The following is a 23,930-nucleotide window of genomic DNA, read 5'->3' as shown; positions in this document are numbered from 1 at the left end:
CATGGTAGTGCCCGCTCATCACTAGTTACGAGTACTGAGCACCTGAGCATGGTAGTGCCCGCTCATCACTAGTTACGAGTACTGAGCACCCGAGCATGGTAGTTCTCGCTCATCACTAGTTGCGAGTACAGAGCACCTGAACATGGTAGTGCCCGCTCATCACTAGTTACGAGTATTTAGCACCTGAGCATGGTAGTGCCCACTCATCACTAGTTACGAGTACTGAGCACCCGAGCATGGTAGTGCCCGCTCATCACTAGTTATTGAGCACCCGAGCATGGTAGTGCCCACTCATCACTAGTTACGAGTACTGAGCACCCGAGCATGGTAGTGCCCGCTCATCACTAGTTGCGAGTACAGAGCCCCTGAGCATGGTAGTGCCCACTCATCACTAGTTACGAGTACTGAGCACCCGAGCATGGTAGTGCCCGCTCATCACTAGTTACGAGTATTGAGCACCCGAGCATGGTAGTGCCCACTCATCACTAGTTACGAGTACTGAGCACCCGAGCATGGTAGTGCCCGCTCATCACTAGTTACGAGTACAGAGCACCTGAGCATGGTACATAGGATTACCAAATTTATTTATATTTGCCAAATGCCAGAATAATGAGGGATAGAGAAAGTTTTAAGTAATTTTTATTACTTTCTACAAAGTCTATAGTTTCTCTCCATTTCATTAGTATTTGTTACCATTGCCCTTACACTGTATGACTTGGGTCAAACGTTTTGGACCTCCTTACACAAGCTTCTCACAATAGTTGGTGGAATTTGGGCCCATTCCTCCTGACAGAACTAGTGTAGCTGAGCCATATTTGTAGGTCATCTTCCTCGCACCAGACTTTTCAGCTTTGCCCATACATTTTCAATAGGATTGAGATCAGGGTTTTATGATGGCCACTCCAAAACATTAACTTTGTTATCCTTAAGCCACTTTATAACCAGTTTGGCAGTATGCTTCTGTTGCCATCTTGTAATACTTGTCACCTACTCAAACAAATGCGCAAACTTACAATACCCGTGTGAACAGAGTCATCCAGTGTCAGAGATGCTTAATTACAGGGTTACTGCTGGAGAGCTACATATAGCGGGGAGGCCACATATAGCGGGGAGGCCACATATAGGGGGAGACCACATATAGCGGGGAGACCACATATACCGGGGAGGCCACATATTGTCGGGAGGTCAAATGTTTTATAGAGGCCACATACTTTAGGGAGGCCACATACTTTAGGAAGGCCACATATTGTAGGGAAGTCATGTATTAAGGGAGGTCACATTGTAGGGAGTAAACATACTTTAGAGAGGCCATTTACTGTAGGAGGCCGCATATTTTAGGGAAGTCACATATTGAAGAGAGGCCACATATTGTAGGGAAGTCACGTATTTAGGGAGGTCACATTGTAGGGAGTAAACATACTTTAGAGAGGCCATTTACTGTAGGAGGCTGCATATTTTAGGGAGGCCACTACTTTGTAATCTGCCCGTTGAATGCGCTGCTGTCTATGATAGATCTTGCAATATTCGTCCTTTATTTTCGTGTTTCACATACCTCTTGTAATTATCACCTTTTCAATGTAGGATGGAAATAAGGGAGCGCAGCCCTCGCCGAGACGTTGCGGTTATTACGGTTTTATTTTTTCTTTATTAGCTATAAATGTCTTTATTGGTGTAATTGGATGTGATGTGTTTTCTCCACCATTACATATATCCGGGATATTAACACTTTCTCTTAATTAGTTTCGCAGTGGAAGCTCATCGCGGTGATGCTCATTCTCATTGCCTAATTGGTGTAAACATCTCGGAGCGGGGGGGGCCGTCACCGGTCAGGCTAAACGTACGCCGGCCCCGGAGACATTTATTTAGCTCTGTGATCCGCTGTGATTAGTTCCCGTGGAGTGGAGAAACTGGTAGCGTATGGGAGCGAAGGGAGGGGATGGAACCAGCTCCGCTCTGTATCTCCTCTATCCTCCCTCACATTCATCCTGCGCTAGCACTAACTGCTTCATGGACTAAATTCTGGAATCTGAAATAAAAAATAATTGGGCTGCGTGCACATGGTCCTTTTTTTTTTTTTTTGTCAAGCAGATTCCACCTGAAAACGTTCTACAAAAAATGAAGGGACAGAATTTAACCCTTTGAAGTGCAGCATTATGGCCAATGTAAATATACTTTTGCTCTAAGGCATTTTCCAGGGTTGGTAAAACATGACCGCTCCCTGTCAGAAGCCACAGCACTCCTGTCTAAGCCCCGATAAAGTAAATGAGACTGTGGGGCGCTGCTTTGGGAGAAAATCAGCCATTTTTTTATTATCCTTGACAACCCCGTTGAAGTTAGTTGACGTAAAGAATGTGAATGTAACATTTTTGTTCTTTATTTTTAGTTTCTGCCACACTGAGATTTTCACAAACTTCACCGACTGTCATGATGGCGTCTGGTTCTGTTCAGACTACTGATTCTGACATTCCACCTGATAACTCCTCTGTGTCTGTGATGTACATAGGCAGACTTCGGTGTCGACCTGCTGAGTGCTAATTCAGAGGCAGGCTACAAGGAGTTAATCTCTGCTAGTCTGCTTGGTAGTCTCCTTTGATCACCTGCTGTGGGGGAACCAATCACATCTGCTACCCTCCTATATATAATAGATCCTGAAAACTCTTCTGCTGTCTGTGATCTACACAGGCAGACTCAGGTGTCGACCTGCTGAGTGCTAATTCAGAGGCAGGCTAGCAGGAATCAATCTCTGCTTGTTAGTCTCCTTTGATCACCTACTGTGAGAGAGCCAATCACATCTGCTCCCCTCCTATGTATGCTAGCTACATCCTGAGAACTCCTCTGGGGTCTGTGATTTACACAGGCAGACTCCGGTGTTGACCTGCTGAGTGCTAATTCAGAGGCAGTCTAGCAAGCGTTAATCTCTGCTAGTCTGCTTGTTAGTCTATTTTGATCACCTTCTGTGGGGGAGTCAATCACATCTGCCCCCCCTCCTATATTTGCTGATTGGACACTTCCACCTATTCCAGCTATAGTTTATCTTCGTTGGTCTGGCGAGGTGTGGTAATCCAGACTATCTGGTGTGATACCTCTTTCTGTGTGCCGTTGTGGAGATAAACCCTTGTTGCTTTTTTGTTGCTACCCTCCTGCTCTTGTTTTTCTCCTGAGTCTTATCTTTGTCTACTCCTATGTGTGTGCAGTGTGCAAGAGTTTTGGTTTTCCTTTGTCTGTTTACCATCTCACTCCGGCCCTGTCCCCCCCTGAGGGGAGGGGAGTTTAGAGTAGTATTTCTCAGGAGCATAGAAAGGCACAGGACTCCAGCGTCTCCACCATTAGGAGTAATCTGGAGGTGAAGGATAGCCTATGGTCCTCTAGTGTATGCGACAATATAGGATCCCCTGTCCCTCGCTATCCCAAAGTAACATTTTGACAGTTCTTTTTTATGTGGACTACAAATTGACCGCAATATGCATTCTTAGGAATCCGCACCCCGGACTCTTCAGGCTTTGAAGACCTTTTCGTCTGCGGATCACTTGTTGCATGTGTGTCGGGCATTTTCTCATGGTACATCTGAAAGTCCTAAATTAACATCTCTCTTTATCTCATTTCTAGGTGGCGCTGATTAGACATAAAGATGAATATGTCAATGATAAAGGGCCGGGGAAGAAGGACTGGCACGACTACGATTACATGAGGAGAGACCACGACCGATTAGGTAATAAGAAGAGCCCTTCCTCATCTGTTACTTTACTCTCAGAAAAAAAGAAAAATAAATACAAATATATAAAATGTAAATTTATCTAAAATTACTATCATATTAATTTTCATGTACAGTGCCTTGAAAAAGTATTCATAACCCGTGAACCTTTCCACATTTTTTCACAATACACCCACAAACTTAATTGTGTTTTATCAGGATTTTTTTTATACAGTCATGACCGAAAGTGTTGGCACCCTTGAAATGTTTCCAGAAAATTAAGTATTTCCCCCAGAAAATGATTGCAGTTACACATGGTTTTTTCCTTTGTGTATATTGGAACAATACAAAAAAAAAAAACCCATAAGAACAAAAATGCAAATTGGACATAATTTCACGCAAAACCCCAAAAATGGGCTCGAAAAAAAAATTTGTTGTCCCCCTCAACTTAATATTTGGTTGCACGCCCTTTGGAATAAATAACTGCAATCACTCGCTTCCTATAACCGTCCACAAGCTTCTTACTTCTCTCACCTGGAATTTTGGACTCTTCTTTATAAATGTCTCCAGGTCTCTCATATTTGAAGACATCTTCTCTTCTCCAAACAGCAAATTTAAGATCTCTCCATAGGTGTCAATGTGATTTAGATCCGGACTCATTGATGCAAATTCAGAATTCTCAAGAGCTTTTTTTCCATCAATTTCTGGGGGCTTCTTGAAGTATGTTTGGGGTCATTGTCCTGCTGGAAGACCCATGACCTAGGACACAAACCCAGCTTTCTGGCACTGGGCCCTACATTGAAACCCAAAATCTTTCAATACTCTTAAGATTTTATGATGCCTTACACACAGTCAAGGCACCCAGTGCAAGAGGCAGCAAAACAACCCCAAAACATATTTGAGCCTCCACCATATCTGACTGTAGGTCCTGTTCTCTTTTCTTTGTAGACCTCATTCTGTTTTCAGTATACAGTAGAATGATGATGTGCTTTATCAAAAAGTTCTATATTGGTCTCATCTGTCCACAAGACGCCTTCCAATAAGGATTTTGGTTACTCACGCACATTTTGGCAAACTACAGCCTAGCTTTTTTATGTCTCTGTGTCAGCAGTGGAGTCCTTCTGTGTCTCCTCCATAGAGTTTCTTTCAAATGTGGACGGATAGTTTGTGCTGACACAGATGGCCCCTGAGCCTGAAGGACAGCTTGAATTTATCTGGATCTTGATTGAGGCTGCTTAGCCACCATCCGGACTATCCTTTGTTACACATGCATACTTTCCTCCATTTTTCTCATTCCTGCACATCCATCTAGATTAGTGACAGCACCATGGGTTGTAAACGTCTTGATTAAGTTGTGTACTACGAATAAAGGAACATCAAGATCTCTGGACAAGAACTTGTATTTTTGAGATTCTTGATATTTTTCAACAATTCTGGTTCTCAAGTCCTCAGACAGTTCTCTTCTCCTCTTTCTGTTCTCCATACTTACTATGGCAAACAATACAAAGATTGAGTCAACTTCTCCCCTTTTTATCTGGTTTTAGGTGTGATTTTCATATTGCCCACACCAGTTACTTGCCACAAATGAGTGTGAACGAGCATCACATTCTTGAAACAAAGTTGTTTCCCACAATTATGGAAAGGTGCCAACAATTTTGTCTGGCTCGGTAGTTTTTTTTGGTGAAATTCTGTCCCAATGTACCTTTTTTCTCAGTGTTGTTCCAATACACACAAAGGAAATGAACATATAACAAAGCATGTGTAATTGTAAAAATTTTCTGGTAGAAATACTTCATTTTTGTAACAATTTTAAGGGTGCCAACACAAAGAAAGTATTTGTGAAGTGTAACAGAAATAATACATGGTTTTCTAAATATTATAAAAAATTGAAAATGGTGATATGTATGTGTATATAGCCTCCCTTGAGTCAATAGATTGTCGGCCTCTAACTTTTTTTTTCCCTTCAGGACTGCCCTGTATTTAGTTTTATTCATCTTCCCATCAACTCTTACCAGCTGCCATATGATTGATGTAGGGGACACAGCTAGCACGTTGAAAGAAGGTGCCCTGGTTCACATGAGGCCAAAGTAGAATTACTTGACCTAAATACAAAGTGCTATGTGTGGTTGAAAACTAATACTCCACATCATCCAGAAAACACCATCCCCACCGTCATACATGGTGGTGGCAGCATCATGCTGTGGTGAGGCTTTTCTTCAGCAGGGGCAGGGAAGCTTTTCAGAGTTGACGTCCCAGTGCTTTATATAGCGTGTATGATCCTTAGGATGGGTATTTTCTTTGTTTATGTAGTGCATTGCTTGTAATGAATATAAACTATCCTTAGGACATGGCGAGCAGGGGAAACCTTTCCCGATGACAGATGCTGATCGTGGAGAACTAGCCTACCGTGAGAATGGATTCAATATATACGTCAGTGATAAAATCTCACTTAACAGATCTCTTCCAGATATCCGGCACCCAAAGTAAGTCAGTCACCCAGTGTATCCTGAATTTATACATTTTGGCAGATGTCTGGTGTATGGGGTCCTATCGGTTCATTTGATGTCGGCATCCAGGTTCTTTCCTGGCTTAAACACCCGATATGTTTCCATAATGATATGTGAAAAGAGACTATGGAAAAGATCTGCACAACCAAAATCCATGCTGACATTTCCATTGTGTGCGGTGTGTAGCATTGTATTTTGACCATATCATCATTTTTATGCAGATTTTTCTGGTGCTGCATAAACTAGGATGCTCATTGGATAAAACAGATCAGGTGATAAGTATTTGTGTAATAAGGGAGGGCACAAAACCCTTTATCAAGGTGTGCAGAATTATTAGGCAACTTGTTTTCTGCAGGCCACGTAAACCAAAGAGAGATTTGACTGACTCTAAAAAGTCAAACATTGTTAGAAGTCTTACAGAACCCTTGAAATTGATAAGACTTGGGGGCGCGATCACTGAACCATCAAAGGGTTTTGTTGGAAATAGTCTACAGTATTGCAAAAAAATATTGAGGAAAAAAAAGGCGAACAATAACTCCCAAAGATATGAGTAGGATCAGACGTGAAGTGAGTAGGAAACCGTTATCCTCCAGTGCTGTCATATTCCAGAACTGCAACATCTCTGGAAGCCAGAAGTACAAGATGTTCAGTGTTCAGAGACACGGCCGAGGTGAGGAGACTGAACACGACCACCACTGAGCAAGACACAGAAGTACAAGGTGTTTGATGCTCAGAGACACGACTGAGGTAAGAAGGCTGAAACTGGGTGAGACACAGAAGTACAAGGTGCTAAGTGGTCAGATACATGGCCGAGGTGAGGAGGCTGAAACCTGACCACCAGTGAGAAAGACACAGAAGTATAAGGTGTTCACTGCTCAGAAACACAGCCGAGGTAAGGAAACTTAACGTGACCACCACTGAGCAGGACACAGAAATACAAGGTGTTCAGAGACACAGCTGACGTGAGGAAGGATGAAACTGACTTCCACTGAGCAAGGCACATAAGTACAAGATGTTCAGAGCTCAGAGACCTGGACGAGATGAGGAGGCTAAAACCAACCACCACTGAGAAAGACACAGCAGTACAAGATGTTCAGTGGTCAGAGACACGGCCAAGGTGAGGAAGGATGAACCCGACCACCACTGAACAAGGCAAAGAAGTACAACGTGTTCAGTGCTCAGAGACAGGGGAGAGGTGAGGAGGCTGCAACCGACCACCACTGAGCAAGACACAGAAGTACAATTTGTTCAATGCCCGTAGACGCGGATGAGGTGAGGAGGCTAAATCCGACCACCACTGATAGACACAGAAGTACAAGGTGCTCAGAGACATGGCCGGGATGTGGAAGGATGATATCGACCACCACAGAGCAAGGTGTTCACTGGTCATTGACACAGCTGAGCTGAGGTGGATGAACCCGACCACCAAACATCAAGACTAAGACAAGAAATATCTGAAGACAATATTGTTCACAGGCTTTATGGACAGGTGAGATCAGTGACTCCTGATGGATCAGTAATGGGCACAGACCTCCACTTAAGCTCAGACTCCATCAGTGTGGAGGTGGGTCTTTCTATGGGCTGGTGTTGTTAAAGATAACCTTTTTGGGTTAAAGATGGACTCCCAATCAGGTCCTAAACCTTCTACCAGGTTTTAGAAGAAATGATACAGAAAAAAAATCTGCATCTTTCAATAAAACCATGATCCATCATAGCATTGAAGTCTCCACTCCTCGGCTGCCGGTAAAGGCCTTAAAGATGAGAGCATAATGACCCGGGCCCTGCCTCACCTGACCTAAACCCTACTGAGAACCTATAGACCCTTCGGAGATTTACAATAAAAGAGAACGGTCACCTCTCAGATCAGTTAACAAATAAGGAATAATGTTTGGAACTCCATTCTAAGTCTGAACTGGGTGCAAAAACCTAAAAAAAATCACTATATGGAGATAAGGTATGCACACCAGTGACTATGTAAGGGGAATACATGAAATAGCAGAAACTGCTGTGTGAATACTGACATGAAAAATCCAATAGCTATATGTAAGAGTGAAATGTGAAAAATGGAATCTGCATTACTGCCATGAACATATGAATCAAGAGAAATTTAGCTACTGAATTGATCAATGCAACAGAGCCCCAACACTACGCCAAAGTATTTCTCTACGTTGGGGTCCCTAGCTTGTGTGTGTCCTCTCATGCAGTTAAAAAACTTACCGTGTATGGGAAGCTGAGACCCAAGCTATATATACGTATAATGTGGACTGGCAATAGGTGTGAGTGGGGAGGGTTCACAAATGAAAAACTACTAACAAATAAGGAATAACGTTTGGAACTCCATTCTATGTCTGAACTAGAACAAGCTAGGGACCCAACGTAGAGAAATACTTTTGCGTAGTGTTGGGGCTCTATTGCATTGATCAATTCAGTAGCTAAATTTCTCTTGATTCATATGTTCATGGCAGTAATGCAGGTTCCATTTTTCACATTTCATTCTTACATATAGCTATTGAATTTTTCATGTCAGTATTCACACAGCAGTTTCTGCTATTACATGTATTCCCCTTGCATAGTCACTGGTGTGCATACCTTATCTTCATATACCTCTCAGATCAGTGTCTGTGGGGGGTTGAGGTTGGTGATGCCCAAAAAGTTACATAGGTAAGGATGGTTGACCTCGGGGAGATCAACATCCAACACCGCGGAGACACCATCACATGTTTCTCAACCCTGGCAGAAAACTAGCCAGGTCTTTCACCGAGAAGTAACAACCACGGGAAGGGCAGTCTTCAGTCAAGGAGACCACCTATGCCAAACATGGTATCCATCCACAGACAGCTGTTTTGGGGTATTTGGCCCTCATCAGTGTGGAGTAGGAAACTGGCTACTGGGAGCAATGCCTAGTAGAAGACTACATAGATAAGGATGGTTGACCTTGGGGAGATCAACATCCATCACTGCGGAAACACCATCACGTGTTTCTCAACGCAGTGACATTAGAACACGGCGTTGAGAAACACGTGATGGTGTCTCCGCGGTGTTGGATGTTGATCTCCCTGAGGTCAACCATCCTTACCTATGTAGTCTTCTACTAGGCATTGCTCCCACTAGCCAGTTTCCTATTCGACAGTGATGAGGGGCAAATACCCGGAAACAGCTGTCTGTGGATGGCTACCATGTGTGGTATAGGTGGTCTCCTTGACTGGAGACTGCCCTTCCCGTGGTTGTTCCTTCCTGGTGAAAGACCTGGCTAGTTTCCTGCCACTGTTGAGAAACATGGGATGGTGTCTCCGCGGCATTCTTGTTTTGCATGCCCAAAAAGTTGACCATCAGCAGATGAAGAAACTGATGGCCTCCATGGATGGAGTTTATGACCGCTGTTGAAGAGAAGGGCGGTTATATTACTATAAGGGGGCAATAAATTGCAGAAATTGCCCCCAGTATGTTAGGAAGAACTTCTGGGGAAGTGCTAAGTTTTGAATAATTCTTATATAGATGCTTGAAGGCTCAGCGCAGCTCTCTGCACATTATCCCACCGATCCTGAACGGTTCACTTTGCCCGGTGTCTAATTTCCTCTCGTATAACCTATTATTCGGAGTGCAGTGACGGAGAAACTTGATCTTAATTCTCCGTTCGTGCAGCTAGCGCACTGGATTTATGCATTCAGCGGAGCTAATAAGAGCGATGTCCTTAAGGAGAAGCTCCTTGTGATGGTAGAAGACACCAGACTGCAGTCTCCTCCGCACCGCTCACTCCAAGGGACTGCCGAGCGTTCTCAGTGATATGAATTACATATGTGCAGATGGCCTATATTCACTCCAAGTGTGGAAATCTACAAACCCCAGGCTTAAAAAAAAGAGATAAAGGAAGTAAAGATGGAGAAAAAGGAATAGAAAAAGAAAATACGGGATCTGTATCTTATGGAAATCTGTAGATACTTGAAGAACGTCCATCCAAAATCTTCAAGGATCTTTCACGTTCTTGGTGTTAAATCGCCCATCCATCCAAGTCAGAGCTGTAGCTGGGCTTATTCTTTATCTGGGACAAGTGGGGCTTAACATAAAATATATACATACCGTATACATAAATAGGAGAGGATAAAACCTTACTACAGCCCTGACTTGGGAGGATAGGGGATTTACCCTCCAAGAGCATAAAATAGTCTGGGAAATTTTGGGTTGGGGCCTCAGTCAGCATTCTTAAAGGATCTACAGATTTCCATAAGAAATGGGATTTGTAAGATATACACGTACGCAAGCTAGCACAGTGAGGATAGATAGGATAAGTACAATAAAAGTGAAAAAATGCATTACACATAAAAACTACACCCATACTCTGTGCCGCTCTGCTGGACACACGTCATACTGTTGTACCACATGGACGTACATTGTACCGCTCTACCAAGCACACGTCGTGTCCCTCTGCTAAACGAATATACGTCATACTGCTATGGTACACACACATACGTTGTGCCACTCTTCCACATGCACCTATGTCTTACCTCTCTACCTCACCTACGTTGTACCGCTCTACCACACCTACATATTACCGCTTTACCTCACCTACATATTACCGCTCTACCTCACTTACATAGTACTGCTCTACCTCACCTACATCATACCACATTACCACACCTACATTGAACCACTCTACCACACCTACATCTTACCGCTCTACAACACCTTCATCATACTGCTCTACCTCACCTACGTCGTACCGCTCTACCTCACCTACGTCGTACCGCTCTACCTCACCTACATCATACCGTTCTACCACAGCTACGTTGTACCGCTGTACCACACCTACATTTTACCGCTCTACCACACCTACTTCGTACCGCTCTACCACACCTACTTCGTACCTCTCTAGCACACCTACATTTTACCACTCTACCTCACCTACACCATACCACTCTACCACACCTACATTTTACCACGCAACAACACCTACATCATACCGCTCTACCTCACCTACGTTGTACCGCTCTACCACACCTACATCGTACCGCTCTACAATACCTACATCATACCGCTCTAGCTCACCTACGTTGTACTGCTTTACCTAACCTACGTCGTACTGCTTTACCTAACCTACGTCGTACCGCTCTACCTCACCTACATCATACCGCTCTACCTCACCTCCGTTGTACTGCTCTATCTCACCTAGATATTACTGCTCTACCACACCTACTTCGTACCACTCTACCACACCTACATTATACCGCTCTACAATACCTACAACATACCGCTCTACCTCACCTACATCATACCGTTCTACCACAGCTACGTTGTACCGCTGTACCACACCTACATCTTACCGCTCTACCACACCTACTTCGTACCGCTCTACCATACCTACATTTCTTTATCGTTCCTTTGGGAGACCCAGACCTTGGGTGTTTAGCTTCTGCCTCCGGAGGACACACAAAGTACTACACCTAAAAGTGTAGCTCCTCCCTCTGAGCCTATACACCCCCTGGTGAGCCAGTCACATCCAGTTTATTGCTTTGTGTTCAGGAGGCATACATCCACACATGCGTTATGTTTTTTTCTAGATTTTTGATTTTTATTTGGAAAAAGATTGAAGAAATGGGGTCCATGTCTGGACTCCCGGCATATCCCTTCTCACCCCACTGTGTCGGTGGTGTTGTAAGGTTGATTTCCAAGGCTGGAGCCTTACATGCCGTTTTCCTTCACCATCCCTCCTGGGCTCTGGATTGAAGTGGGATCCAGCACGGTCTCCATGCCTGACAGGAGACCGGTCTCCGTCCACAGCCCCTTGAGGATCCTGCGGGACCGGAGCACTCATCCCCAGGGACCTGGCCCTGCGTCTCAGCAGCTAAGTACTGAGACTTTCATATGTTGGGGGTCCATGTCCTTTATTGTGTGGGGAGAGTGTGTTTGTGGTACTTGTTTTTGACATTTCCGGCGGGTTTTCTGGCTTTTCGCCGAGAAACACGCCGTCGGTGCCTGCGCGTTGGCCTCGCGGCTCAAATTTAGGCCCCGGCTTCACCGGAGGCCTAGTTTCTGTTTCCTGCCCTCGCATGTCACTCATGCAGAGGGACAGGCGCGGCCCCTCCCGGCGGCCGTCCTGCACAGGGGAGGGACACTCCCCACTACTTGTGAGTGACTCCCCCCCTGCAGGCCTCTATGGCCCTCCAGTTCCCGCTCTCCTACAGGAGACGCCCCAAGTCCCGCCCCCTCTCTTCGCTCCGGCGGCCATTTTCTTGGACGGATTCATTCTGCGCTGGGCCATCCTGCACTCTGCATCCCTGCTGAGGTGCTGTGCATTGAGGGTCTGGGCTTCGGGATCTGGAGGGCACACAACACCGCTTCCAGCGGTCTGGTAAGCCACAGCCGGTCTATGGTTGTGGACCTCTGCATATACTCCCTGGGGTTCATTTACTTGTAGAAGCTACTTTTTTCCCACTCCAGCAGCATGTCTCACACAAGGAGCAAGGCTCCAAAGCTTTATACTACATGCGCTGCATGCAAGCTCCTGCTGCCTGAACCGAGCACCTATCCACATTGTGAGGTCTGCTCGAACGTGGAGGTGCCACAGCCTGGAGTCTCACCCCCAGTGGTCTCTCAGGCTGCTTCTGCACATCTGGCTGAACCCCCGGCCTGGGTAGAGTCCTTCTCTAGGTCTATCTCCCAGTCTTTTGCTGAGTCCATGGGACTTCTGTCCAGGACTTTGATGAATATGCATCAGCCCCCTTCACAGGGTACCTCTAATGTTCTTGCTAAGGGTCCTTTAGGATCCCTACCCTCTGGCCTCCGTCCACCGGAGCTCACAGAGGATTCATCATCAGGACACAGACCCCGTCCGCCTAAGAGGCGCCGCAGGGTTTCCTCTCCCTCCTCATCCCGTGGCTCTGGCTCAGAGGACTCGCAGGATGAGGAGGATGCCTTTACAGGGGGCTCGGAGACTAACTCCATGTGCCCCATTGATCTTTCCGAGGGTGACTCAGAACTTAGTGACTTGATTGCTTCCATTAATTTTGTACTGGATCTCAATCCGCCAGTATCAGAGGAGCAACCCTCTCTGGCAGAAAAGCACCAGTTTACCTCGCCTAAGAAAGTAAAGAGTGTGTTCTTTAACCACTCCAGTTTTCAGACCGCTGTGAACAAACCCAGGGCCTGTCCTGACAAACGCTTCCCAAAGCGTGGTTCTGATGACCGTTTTCCCTTTCCACCTGAGGTGGTCAAGGAGTGGTCTCACTCCCCAGAGGTAGACCCTCCAGTGTCTAGGCTCTCAGCCCGGACCGTTGTCTCAGTGGCTGATGGCACTTCCCTTAAGGATGCCACTGACCGTCAGATTCACCTTTTGGCCAAATCCGTGTATGAAGCGGCGGGGGCCGCATTTTCCCCTACTTTTGCAGCAGTGTGGGCCCTCAAAGCCATTTCTGCTTCTCTAGAGGAGATACATTCTCTCACCAGGGAACCTATGCCCGAGATGGTTACTTTAACCTCTCAAGCTTCAGCTTTTTCTTCTTATGCCATGTCTGCCATGCTAGAGGCTGCTCACCGCACTGCGGTGGCTTCGGCTAATTCTCTCGTTATCCGCAGGATCTTGTGGCTTCGAGAGTGGAAGGCAGATGCTTCTTCAAAGAAGTTCCTTGCTGGGCTCCCTTTTGCTGGTTCCCGGCTGTTCGGTGAACAGCTGGATGAAATTATTAAAGAGGCTACTGGCGGGAAGAGTACTTCCATGCCACAAGCCAAGACCAGGAAACCTACCCAGGGTAGGATTCAGCCGAGGTTTCGTTCCTTTCGTTCCTCCAACTGGTCGTCCTCTAAGCCCTCCGCCTCGTCCGCTAACTCAGCTAAGGACCAGAAATCCAACTGGCGCTCAAAAGCGCGTCCACAGAAGACCGCAGGAGGTCCTGCCACTAAGGCAGCCTCCTCGTGACTCTCTGCCCGTTCCAGCAACGTCCTTAGTCGGTGGCAGGCTCTCCCACTTTGGCGACGCTTGGTTTCAACAAGTCTCCGATCAGTGGGTGAGAGATATCATTTCTCACGGCTACAGGATACAATTCTCTTCCATCCCGCCAAACAGATTTTTTCTCTCAACTCCCCCCTGGTCCAAGGCCGCCGCCTTCTCACAGGCCGTGGCAGCCTTGCAGGCCAACGGAGTAATTGTACCAGTTCCCGTCCGGGAACGGTTCAGAGGTTTTTACTCAAACCTCTTCCTAGTTCCCAAAAGGGACGGTACCTTCCGGCCCATCCTGGATCTCAAGCTTCTCAACAAGCATGTTCGGGTGCGGCACTTTCGCATGGAGTCTCTGCGATCAGTCATTGCCTCAATGACCCAAGGAGATTTCCTGGCATCCATCGACATCAGAGATGCCTATCTGCATGTGCCAATTGCAGTTTCTCACCAGCGTTGGCTACGCTTTGCAATAGGAGAAGATCATTTCCAATTCGTGGCTCTCCCCTTCGGGTTAGCCACGGCGCCTCGGGTATTCACCAAGGTCATGGCAGCAGTGATTGCGGTTCTGCACCTTCAGGGGTTGGCAGTGCTCCCTTACCTGGACGACCTTCTAATCAAGGCTCCATCCAGCGCAGACTGTCAGCGGAGTGTCTCGCTCACTCTCGCCACTCTAGCCCAATTCGGGTGGCTTGTCAATCTTCCCAAATCCACTCTGACTCCGACCCAGAGTCTCACGTACCTAGGGATGCAGTTCGAGACTCTGCCGGCACTGGTGAAGTTGCCCTTAGACAAACAGCTGTCACTTCAGTTGGCGGTGCGCTCTCTCCTGAGGCACCACCGTTATACCCTCAGGCGTCTGATGCAGGTGCTGGGTCAATTGGTGGCGTCCATGGAGGCGGTTCCCTTTGCCCAGTTCCATCTGCGCCCTCTGCAGCTGGACATTCTCCGCTGTTGGGACAAGCGGCCTTCCTCCTTACACAAGTCAGTGGCTCTGTAGCCACGGACCAGGAGCTCTCTTCAGTGGTGGCTTCGGCCCCTCTCCCTGTCCCAGGGGTGCTCCTTCCTGGCCCCGTCCTGGGTGATTCTCACCACGGATGCCAGTTTATCCGGTTGGGGAGCGGTATGTCTCCACCACAGAGCACAGGGCACTTGGACTCCGTCCGAGTCAGCCCTTTCAATCAATGTGCTGGAAACCAGAGCCGTGCTTCTAGCTCTTCTAGCATTTTACCACCTGTTGGCGGGCAGGCACATTCGAGTCCAGTCAGACAACGCGACAGCGGTTGCCTACATCAACCATCAGGGCGGGACACGCAGCCGCCTGGCAATGATGGAGGTACAACGCATTCTTCAGTGGGCGGAGGACTCCGGGTCCACCATATCCGCAGTCCACATGCCAGGCGTGGACAACTGGGAGGCAGATTATCTCAGCCGTCAAAGCGTGGACGGTGGCGAGTGGTCCCTGCACTCGGCAGTATTTCAGTTGATCTGCCGTAAATGGGGTACTCCGGACGTGGACCTAATGGCATCCCGTCACAACAACAAAGTTCCTGTTTACGTGGCTCGCTCCCACGATCCTAAGGCCTTCGCCACGGACGCTCTGGTTCAGGACTGGTCCCAGTTTCGTCTGTCCTACGTGTTTCCCCCTCTAGCTCTCTTGCCCAGGGTCCTGCTCAAGATCAGAATGGAGGGTTGTCGAGTCATCCTCATTGCACCGGACTGGCCCAGGCGAGCTTGGTATCCGGACCTACTCCAACTGTCCGTAGGGATGCCGTGGCATCTCCCAGACCGTCCAGACCTACTCTCGCAAGGTCCGTTTTTCCGCCCGAATTCTGCGGCCCTCAAATTGACGGCGTGGCTTTTGAGTCCTGGATTTTGATGGCTTCTGGTATTCCTGAAGTCATCTCCACTATGACTCGGGCCCGTAAGTCTTCCTCCGCTAAGATCTATCACAGGACTTGGAAAATTTTCCTGTCCTGGTGTCGCTCTTCCGGCCATCCTCCTTGGCCGTTTTCCTTGCCGACCCTTCTGTCTTTTCTACAGTCCGGTCTGCAACTAGGACTGTCCCTCAACTCTCTCAAGGGACAAGTTTCGGCTCTGTCAGTTCTGTTCCAGCGGCGTCTCGCTCGGCTGGCTCAGGTCCGCACCTTCATGCAGGGCGCGTCTCACATCATTCCGCCTTACCGGCGGCCCTTGGATCCCTGGGACCTTAACTTGGTCCTCACGGTCTTACAGAAACCCCCCTTTGAGCCTCTTAGGGAGGTTTCTTTGTACCGTCTTTCACAGAAAGTGGCATTTCTGGTTGCCATAACTTCTCTCAGGAGAGTCTCTGATTTGGCTGCGCTCTCTTCGGAGTCACCTTTTTTAGTCTTTCATCAAGACAAGGTGGTTCTCCGTCCGTCTCCGGACTTTCTTGCTAAGGTGGTCTCTCCCTTCCACCTTAACCAGGACATTACCTTACCTTCCTTCTGTCCGGCTCCTGTTCATCGCTTTGAAAAAGCTCTACATACGCTAGATCTGGTGCGTGCTCTCCGGATCTATGTGTCTTGCACCGCTGCGCTTAGGCGGTGCACCTCTCTTTTTGTGCTAACCACAGGTCGGCGCAAGGGCCTCCCTGCTTCTAAGCCGACCTTAGCCCGTTGGATTAGGTTGACCATTTCGGACGCCTACCAGAGTACGCAGGCACCTCCCCCGCCGGGGATCAAAGCACACTCGACCAGAGCTGTTGGTGCCTCTTGGGCCTTTAGGCACCAGGCTACGGCTCAACAAGTCTGTCAAGCTGCCACTTGGGCTAGCCTGCATACCTTCTCGAAGCACTACCAAGTGCATACTCATGCTTCGGCAGATGCGAGCTTGGGCAGACGCATCCTTCAGGCGGCAGTCGCCCATTTGTGAAGTTAGGTTCTGCCTACTTCTTAGTTTTTTTCTGTTTATTTCCCACCCAGGGACTGCTTTGGAACGTCCCAAGGTCTGGGTCTCCCAAAGGAACGATAAATAAAAAGAGAATTTTGTTTACTTACCGTAAATTCTTTTTCTTATAGTTCCGTCTTGGGAGACCCAGCTCCCTCCCTGTTGCCTGTTGGCAGTTTCTTGTTCCGCGTGTTTTCACCGGCTGTGGACAGAGTCTCCGGTTGTTCCGGCTTTTGCTCTGTTCTACTTGTGGGTGGCTATTCTCCTTCAGCTTTTACACTAAACTGGATGTGACTGGCTCACCAGGGGGTGTATAGGCTCAGAGGGAGGAGCTACACTTTTAGGTGTAGTACTTTGTGTGTCCTCCGGAGGCAGAAGCTAAATACCCAAGGTCTGGGTCTCCCAAGACGGAACTATAAGAAAAAGAATTTACGGTAAGTAAACAAAATTCTCTTTTTTACCACTCTACCACATTTACATTTTACCGCTCTACAACACCTACGTTGTACCGCTCTACCTCACCTACGTTGTACCGCTCTACCACACCTACGTTGTACTGCTTTACCTAACCTACGTCGTACCGCTCTACCACACCTACGTCATTCCGTTCTACTACAGCTACGTTGTACCGCTGTACCACACCTACATCTTACCGCTGTACCACACCTACTTCGTACCACGGTACCACACCTACATTATACCGCTCTACAATACCTACAACATACCGCTCTACCTCACCTACATCGTACCGCTCTACAATACCTACAATATACCGCTCTACCTCACCTACGTTGTACCGCTCTACCACACCTACATCATACCATTCTACCACAGCTACGTTGTACCGCTGTACCACACCTACATCTTACCACTCTACCACACCTACATTGTACCGCACTACCACACCTACATCTTACCGCTCTACCACACCTACTTCGTACCACTCTACCTCACCTACATTTTACCGCACTACCACAGCTACATTTTACCACTCTACCACACCTACATTTTACCACTCTACCACACCTACATCGTACCGCTCTACCACACCTACATCATACCACTCTACCACACCTACATTGTACCACTCTACCATACCTACATTTTACCGTTCTACCACACCTACATCTTACCGCTCTCCCTCACCTACGTTGTACCGCTCTACCACACCTACATCGTACCGCTCTACAATACCTGCAACATACTGCTCTACCTCACCTATGTTGTACCGCTCTACCACATCTGTCATACCACTCTACCACACCTACATCGTACTGCTTTCCCACACCTATGTTGTACCGCTCTTCCTCACCTACATCGTACCACTCTACCACATCTATGTCATTCTGCTGTACCTCACCTACATCGTACCACTCTACCACACATATGTCATGCCACACACACTCACTTCATGCTGCTAAGCCACATGCACACGTCATGCCGCCCATGCATACAAAGCAAATAAACAGAAAACATAAAGCATAAAAGTCACCTATTTAAGAAACACATGTACCAAGGTTATGACTATCGTTAAATATATATATATATAATTATTAAAATTTTTTATGTACATTCAAACACAATACACACAGCTAGAACAAACTGGGAACAGGTGCATACAATGCCCAAAGCGTACACAACTGGCTCCCGGGCTCACTGGTTATTAATGATATCAAAATAAAAAACTTCAGGGTGATATACGTCCGCATAAACAAATGATAGAACAGAACTAGTTACCCGTCAAGATAAAGCATCCATGTAAAGAAAGCTACAGACGGCAACAGGGACGCACCGCTCCAACATGTTTCGCCAAAAAAGCTTTGACAAGGGAGTTCCTGGTCCTGCACATGTAGCTTTATTGCCATAGGCGCTTTATGTGACGGGTGCCTAACTCTATTCTGTCATTAGTTTGTTTGCTGGAGTTGTAAGACCTCCATTGTCTGGCCTTACCTGGGGGCTTACTTTGGTGGGTTTTGTTTTTTGTTACTTTCCGCAGCGTTATTTCTTCCCAGGCTGAGACCTTTTTTCTTCTATCCTCATCCCAGGGTTCTTTTTATTTTATTTGTGACACCGTTAATAACTATTGAGGCTGTGGAGCCCCCTGGTGTAAGCTCAGGGCATATAATACTCCGGTGTCCCCATGTTGTTCTAGCTCTGTGTATTGTCTGTACCGTTATTACGTTTATTACTATGGATGTGTGTGATTAGCTGATTCCTACACTTACATCTTCCACCACACACGTGCCTTGTCCGGTTTACTATATTTTAGGCTGGGAACACACGTGCATTCAAGGGAAGATCTCGCGATTTTTTTTTATTTTTGTATTAATAATAGTGATTATGAAATCAAGTATTTTTAATACAAAATTAAACTCGCTGTTTATTTAGTTTTTATTTAACTCTAGTTTTACTGAAACACTGGGGGCTGCCATCTTGGATCTGCTGTTTGTAACGACAGTTGCTCACCTGAAATACGGCAGCGCCCTGTGCATAACAGACAGTGTCAGACTTCGACCCCATTCTCTAACACAGAGACCGCTTATGTTGTGATCTGACGCCCCCTGGGCTGTCCAGATCACAGCAGAGGGAGGAGATCACTGCCATATTTGTGGAGCATTGTATGCTGTGTGCAGTACTTTCCCCTGTCACCTGCCGGGATGTGTGTGAGTACCGGCGCTAAGCCGCCGCTCCTACCCTCCCTGCCCCCCCCCCCCGCCCGCCACCGCTACTCTCCACCGTCCCCCTTTGCTGCTACCCTCCCCCGCTACTCTCCCTCTCACCCACTACCCTTACCCCCCCACTCTCCCCGACGCTGCCGCCACTCCTCCCCACCACTCTCCCCCTCACCCCCGCTCTTGTGTGCTCACCTTGGGCCTCAGGTCAGCAGAGCACACTATACTGAGGAGCGCAGTATACAGCGGAGTACAGTGGAGCGCGGAGTACGGTGGAGCACGGTATCCTGAGGGGTGCAGTATACATGGGCATGCGGCAGAGCATTACGGGTGGCAGAGCATTGCGGAAGTGCATGCGGCAGAGCATTGCAGGCGGATGTGCGTGCGGCAAAGCATTGCAGGCAGACGTGCGTGTGGCAGAGCATTGCTGGTACAGGGTGCGCAAAGCGCTATGTGGGGAGCACTATGCAGGTGTCCTCGGTGATACTTTAGACATTAGGATCACTTTGCGGTCACCATGAAAATAGCTCCACACTGTGATCCTAAACTTCATCTTCCCTTATCCTTTTGGAAACCCCCAGGTTGGGAGGGGGAGGTGTGACATCACACACAGCAGAGCAGATTCCACCCACTTTACTGCAGCTGTATTGTGAGCTATTTCTACAGTAGGATTTCTGTAGGATTACAGCAGCTGCTCCCCCTAGTGTTTAAGAGTGGAAAATATCAAACTTTTTTTAAAAAAAGTTTTATATTTTGCGCAATTAAAAACAAATAATATTTAAACAAAATATTAAAACATTAATACTTTACATTTTTTTCAGTCATTGAAATTTTTTTTTTTTTTGACTACACTTCCCTTTAATGCGAGTGAATCGCATGACACTCGGCTCCCGCTTTGCTGTAGTATAGGCCGGGTGTCATGCGACTGTAATGCCACAGTGCTGCGATCACAGCACAGCCACGGAGGACAGGGCGGACGCTGCTGTGGAGAGGGAGGTACTAATCTCCCCCATCTCCTCCTTTATCAGCTGATGCGATTCTCGCACTGCATTCGCGTTACACCGGTGTAATGTGAGTGCAGTGCAATGTTTCTCTCGCACCCATAGACTTGTATGGGTGTGAGTGAAAATGAACATTGGTCCTGGTGGAATGCGATTTATTTATTTATTTATTTTTTCTAATCGCATTCCACTAGCTCCATTTTTCTCGCTGTGTGTGCTCAGCCTTAGAGCAAAAATTGATCGACTATTTATTTATTTTTTTTTTACATTTTCTTTCTGTGGTATGGCAGTTTTGTTGCAGATTTGTCCATGGATCTGTCTCAGATTTTCTCCATTTACTCAAAGGGTGGAAAAAAAAAATCTAGAAGTAATGAGTATTGATTACTGGTTGATCTGTAGCAAAATCAATTAATTATTTTTTTTTCATCCTCCATAACCACATCCACTAAGCTATATTCACACCAAAATCCACGCGTTTCGCAGCAACTTTTACTTGCACATGTGGAAAAAATCTGCAGCAGAACAGACGTATGTGGACAAGACGCTGCTAGATTGTCCCACAGATTAGCCCTCATTGCTGCAGGTTGCAGGAGAGGATCTCCCTGTGATCAGCTTATTTGTGGGGGACCCTACTGGCCAAAAAAGCCTTTTTTAAAGTAAAAAAATTATCCTCAGAATCATGAATTTTTGTCCTTCCTGCCAGTGCTAAAGCTTAGTTAAAGTGGCAGTGGAGTTTAGGTAGCCTTGCTGGGAGGCAGCAGCAACAGAAACATTCCCGCACTGACTGTTATTAGATATCGCAAGATAAAAAACTGTTAATTTAATTAATATATTTAGTTATTTAAAATAGTTATTGTTCCCTTAACATATTGTAAATCTGGCATAATGGATCAGTGTCACATGGTATATGGAAACAGAGCAGGGGCCCCCTTGACTAGCCCTAAGACTTGTGACTCTGCACTGTCCCTTATCTTGAAGGTGGGTTTGATAGTAACCAGGTCAGAGCCCCCAGTGTGACCCTAAATTCTGTCCGGACCCTGATCTTACTCCCCCCTCTCCCACACCCTCGGGGTGGGCCAGAAAACACAAAGACAAAACAACACGGACAAGGGAGAACGGAAACTCGTACACACAGCACTCAATACACACAGGAGAGACAACATGTGTACTGGGGAGTAACGAAAAAGGGGAGGAAGTAACACACAACAGGGGAACGCTCACAGCACTCAGAAGCGCAGCATGGATCACCATTAACATTAGAAGTCCCAGAGAGGGGTCATAAAACATTTCTACCATTGGAACCCTATGGAGCTCAAAATTCCTGTGACTTCTAGTGTTAACAGGATTAAAACCAGGATCGCCAAAGCTATCATCGGCACAAACAGGAAGGAAGCCGTGCTTAAGGAAAGAGGAAACAGCTATACGCGGCAATCAGCAACCCGAGCATTTAGGTCCTGCTCACCCGTCTGCAGTGCAGATACTAAAAACCAGTGAACCTGAACTAGCCGACACCCGGCTCTGGCTGAACAAAAGCCTCAGGTTGCTTGTCAGACTCCGCAGTGTGAACAGAGTCTGACGCCACAGTGCCAGCAGGTGTAGGCAGAGCCGAACATCGCATGACAATCAGATTGTCAGCAGTGTTAGGCGGGCTTTGCACGTTGCGACATCGCAAGCCGATCCTGCGATGTCGCACGCGATAGTCCCCGCCCCTGTCGCAGCAGCGATATCCTTGTGATAGCTGCCGTAGCGAACATTATCGCTACGGCAGCTTCACATGGACTCACCTGTCCTGCGACTGTCGCTCTGGCCAGCGACCCGCCTCCTTATTAAGGGGGCGGGTCATATGGCGTCACTGCGACGTCACTCGACAGGCGGCCAATAGGAGTGGAGGGGCGGAGATGAGCGGGATGTAAACATCCCGCCCACCTCCTTCCTTCCGCATATCCTACGGAAGCCGCAGTGACACCGGTAGGAGATGTTCCTCGCTCCTGCGGCTTCACACACAGCGATGTGTGCAGCCGCAGGAGCGAGGAACAACATCGGACCGTCGCGTCAGCGTAATCATGGATTACGCCGACGCTGCACCGATGATACGATTACGACGCTTTTGCGCTTGTTAATCGTATCATCGAGCCTTTACATACTACGATGTCGCCTGCGATGCCGGATGTGCGTCATTTTCAATTTGACCCCACCGACATCGCACCTGCGATGTCGTAGTGTGCAAAGCCCGCCTTAGTGTTTGTTTGTTTTTTATTGGTCTGGTATTGGGATCCACAACGTGTGTGAAGGAGACCGGAAAATTCATACCATTAATCAAAGTGCCCGATGCCAGCTTCAGACCAGCGTGGTCCTCTTCCGTCTGATTACTTGGCAGCTTAGATTTGCAGTAATAGAACTGCACCATCAGGCTAAAAATTTCCATTATAGAGGACGTCTCGAGAACCAATCTGACCCGGAGTCCGAATGTAATTTCATTTTCAATGTACTCCATGTTGCTGACCACGCATTACCGTCCAAAAGAGTAGCACAAAGTCTCCAAAAGTGTCCGTCTTGCCACCGTCCGCAGTTTTCTTTTCTCTGTACAAGGCTAAAGATCGCCCTCTATTAATACTTTCTGATATAAGTTCCGTGAACTAACCCACATAGACATGTATCTAGCTAGGGTCCTAGGATTGTGCGTGTCCATGGGAGGATGTGCGTGCCATGTCTCCATGTAAATGACTTTGTGCTTTCAAGGGTTTGGCAAATAAAGGGAAACCAGCTATAATAACCCCTAGAAATAATCTGTTATTACCAGGGTAAGCCATGTCTGGGCAGGAACATGTGGCAGCACATGGCAGCCATACAAATGGTTAGTCCTCTGAATTTATGAATCACTGGGTCAGACTAAGCAGGGACCGCTAGTACAGAGACAGCCACCACCCGTCTCCAATACCGGCCACTACGCTCCTACACTAATGGCCACTACGCTCCATCCTCCAATAACGGCAAATACACTCCTCCAGTGACGGCCACTACACTCCTCCAGTGACGGCCACTACACTCCTCCAGTGACGGCCACTACACTCCTCCAGTGACGGCCACTACACTCCTCCAGTGACGGCCACTACACTCCTCCAGTGACGGCCACTACACTTCTCCAGTGACGGCCACTACACTCCTCCAGTGACGGCCACTACACTCCTCCAGTGACGGCCACTACACTCCTCCAGTGACGGC

At 47.4% G+C, this 23,930-nt stretch overlaps 1 protein-coding gene across 1 annotated transcript in view; it reads left to right on the top strand.

Moving 5' to 3' along the window:
* GALNT10 (polypeptide N-acetylgalactosaminyltransferase 10) overlaps nt 1-23,930 on the top strand; it is a 184,692-nt gene that overhangs the window by 94,282 nt on the left and 66,480 nt on the right. The window contains exons 2-3 of the mRNA XM_075344314.1: nt 3,607-3,709; nt 6,036-6,174. Of these exons, the coding sequence (XP_075200429.1) occupies nt 3,607-3,709; nt 6,036-6,174 (242 nt within the window). The remainder of the gene's footprint in view (nt 1-3,606; nt 3,710-6,035; nt 6,175-23,930) is intronic.

Source organism: Anomaloglossus baeobatrachus, chromosome 4 (assembly GCF_048569485.1).
Source record: "Anomaloglossus baeobatrachus isolate aAnoBae1 chromosome 4, aAnoBae1.hap1, whole genome shotgun sequence".
Classification (NCBI taxonomy): domain Eukaryota; kingdom Metazoa; phylum Chordata; class Amphibia; order Anura; family Aromobatidae; genus Anomaloglossus; species Anomaloglossus baeobatrachus.
This window is presented reverse-complemented; position numbering and strand designations above follow the sequence as displayed.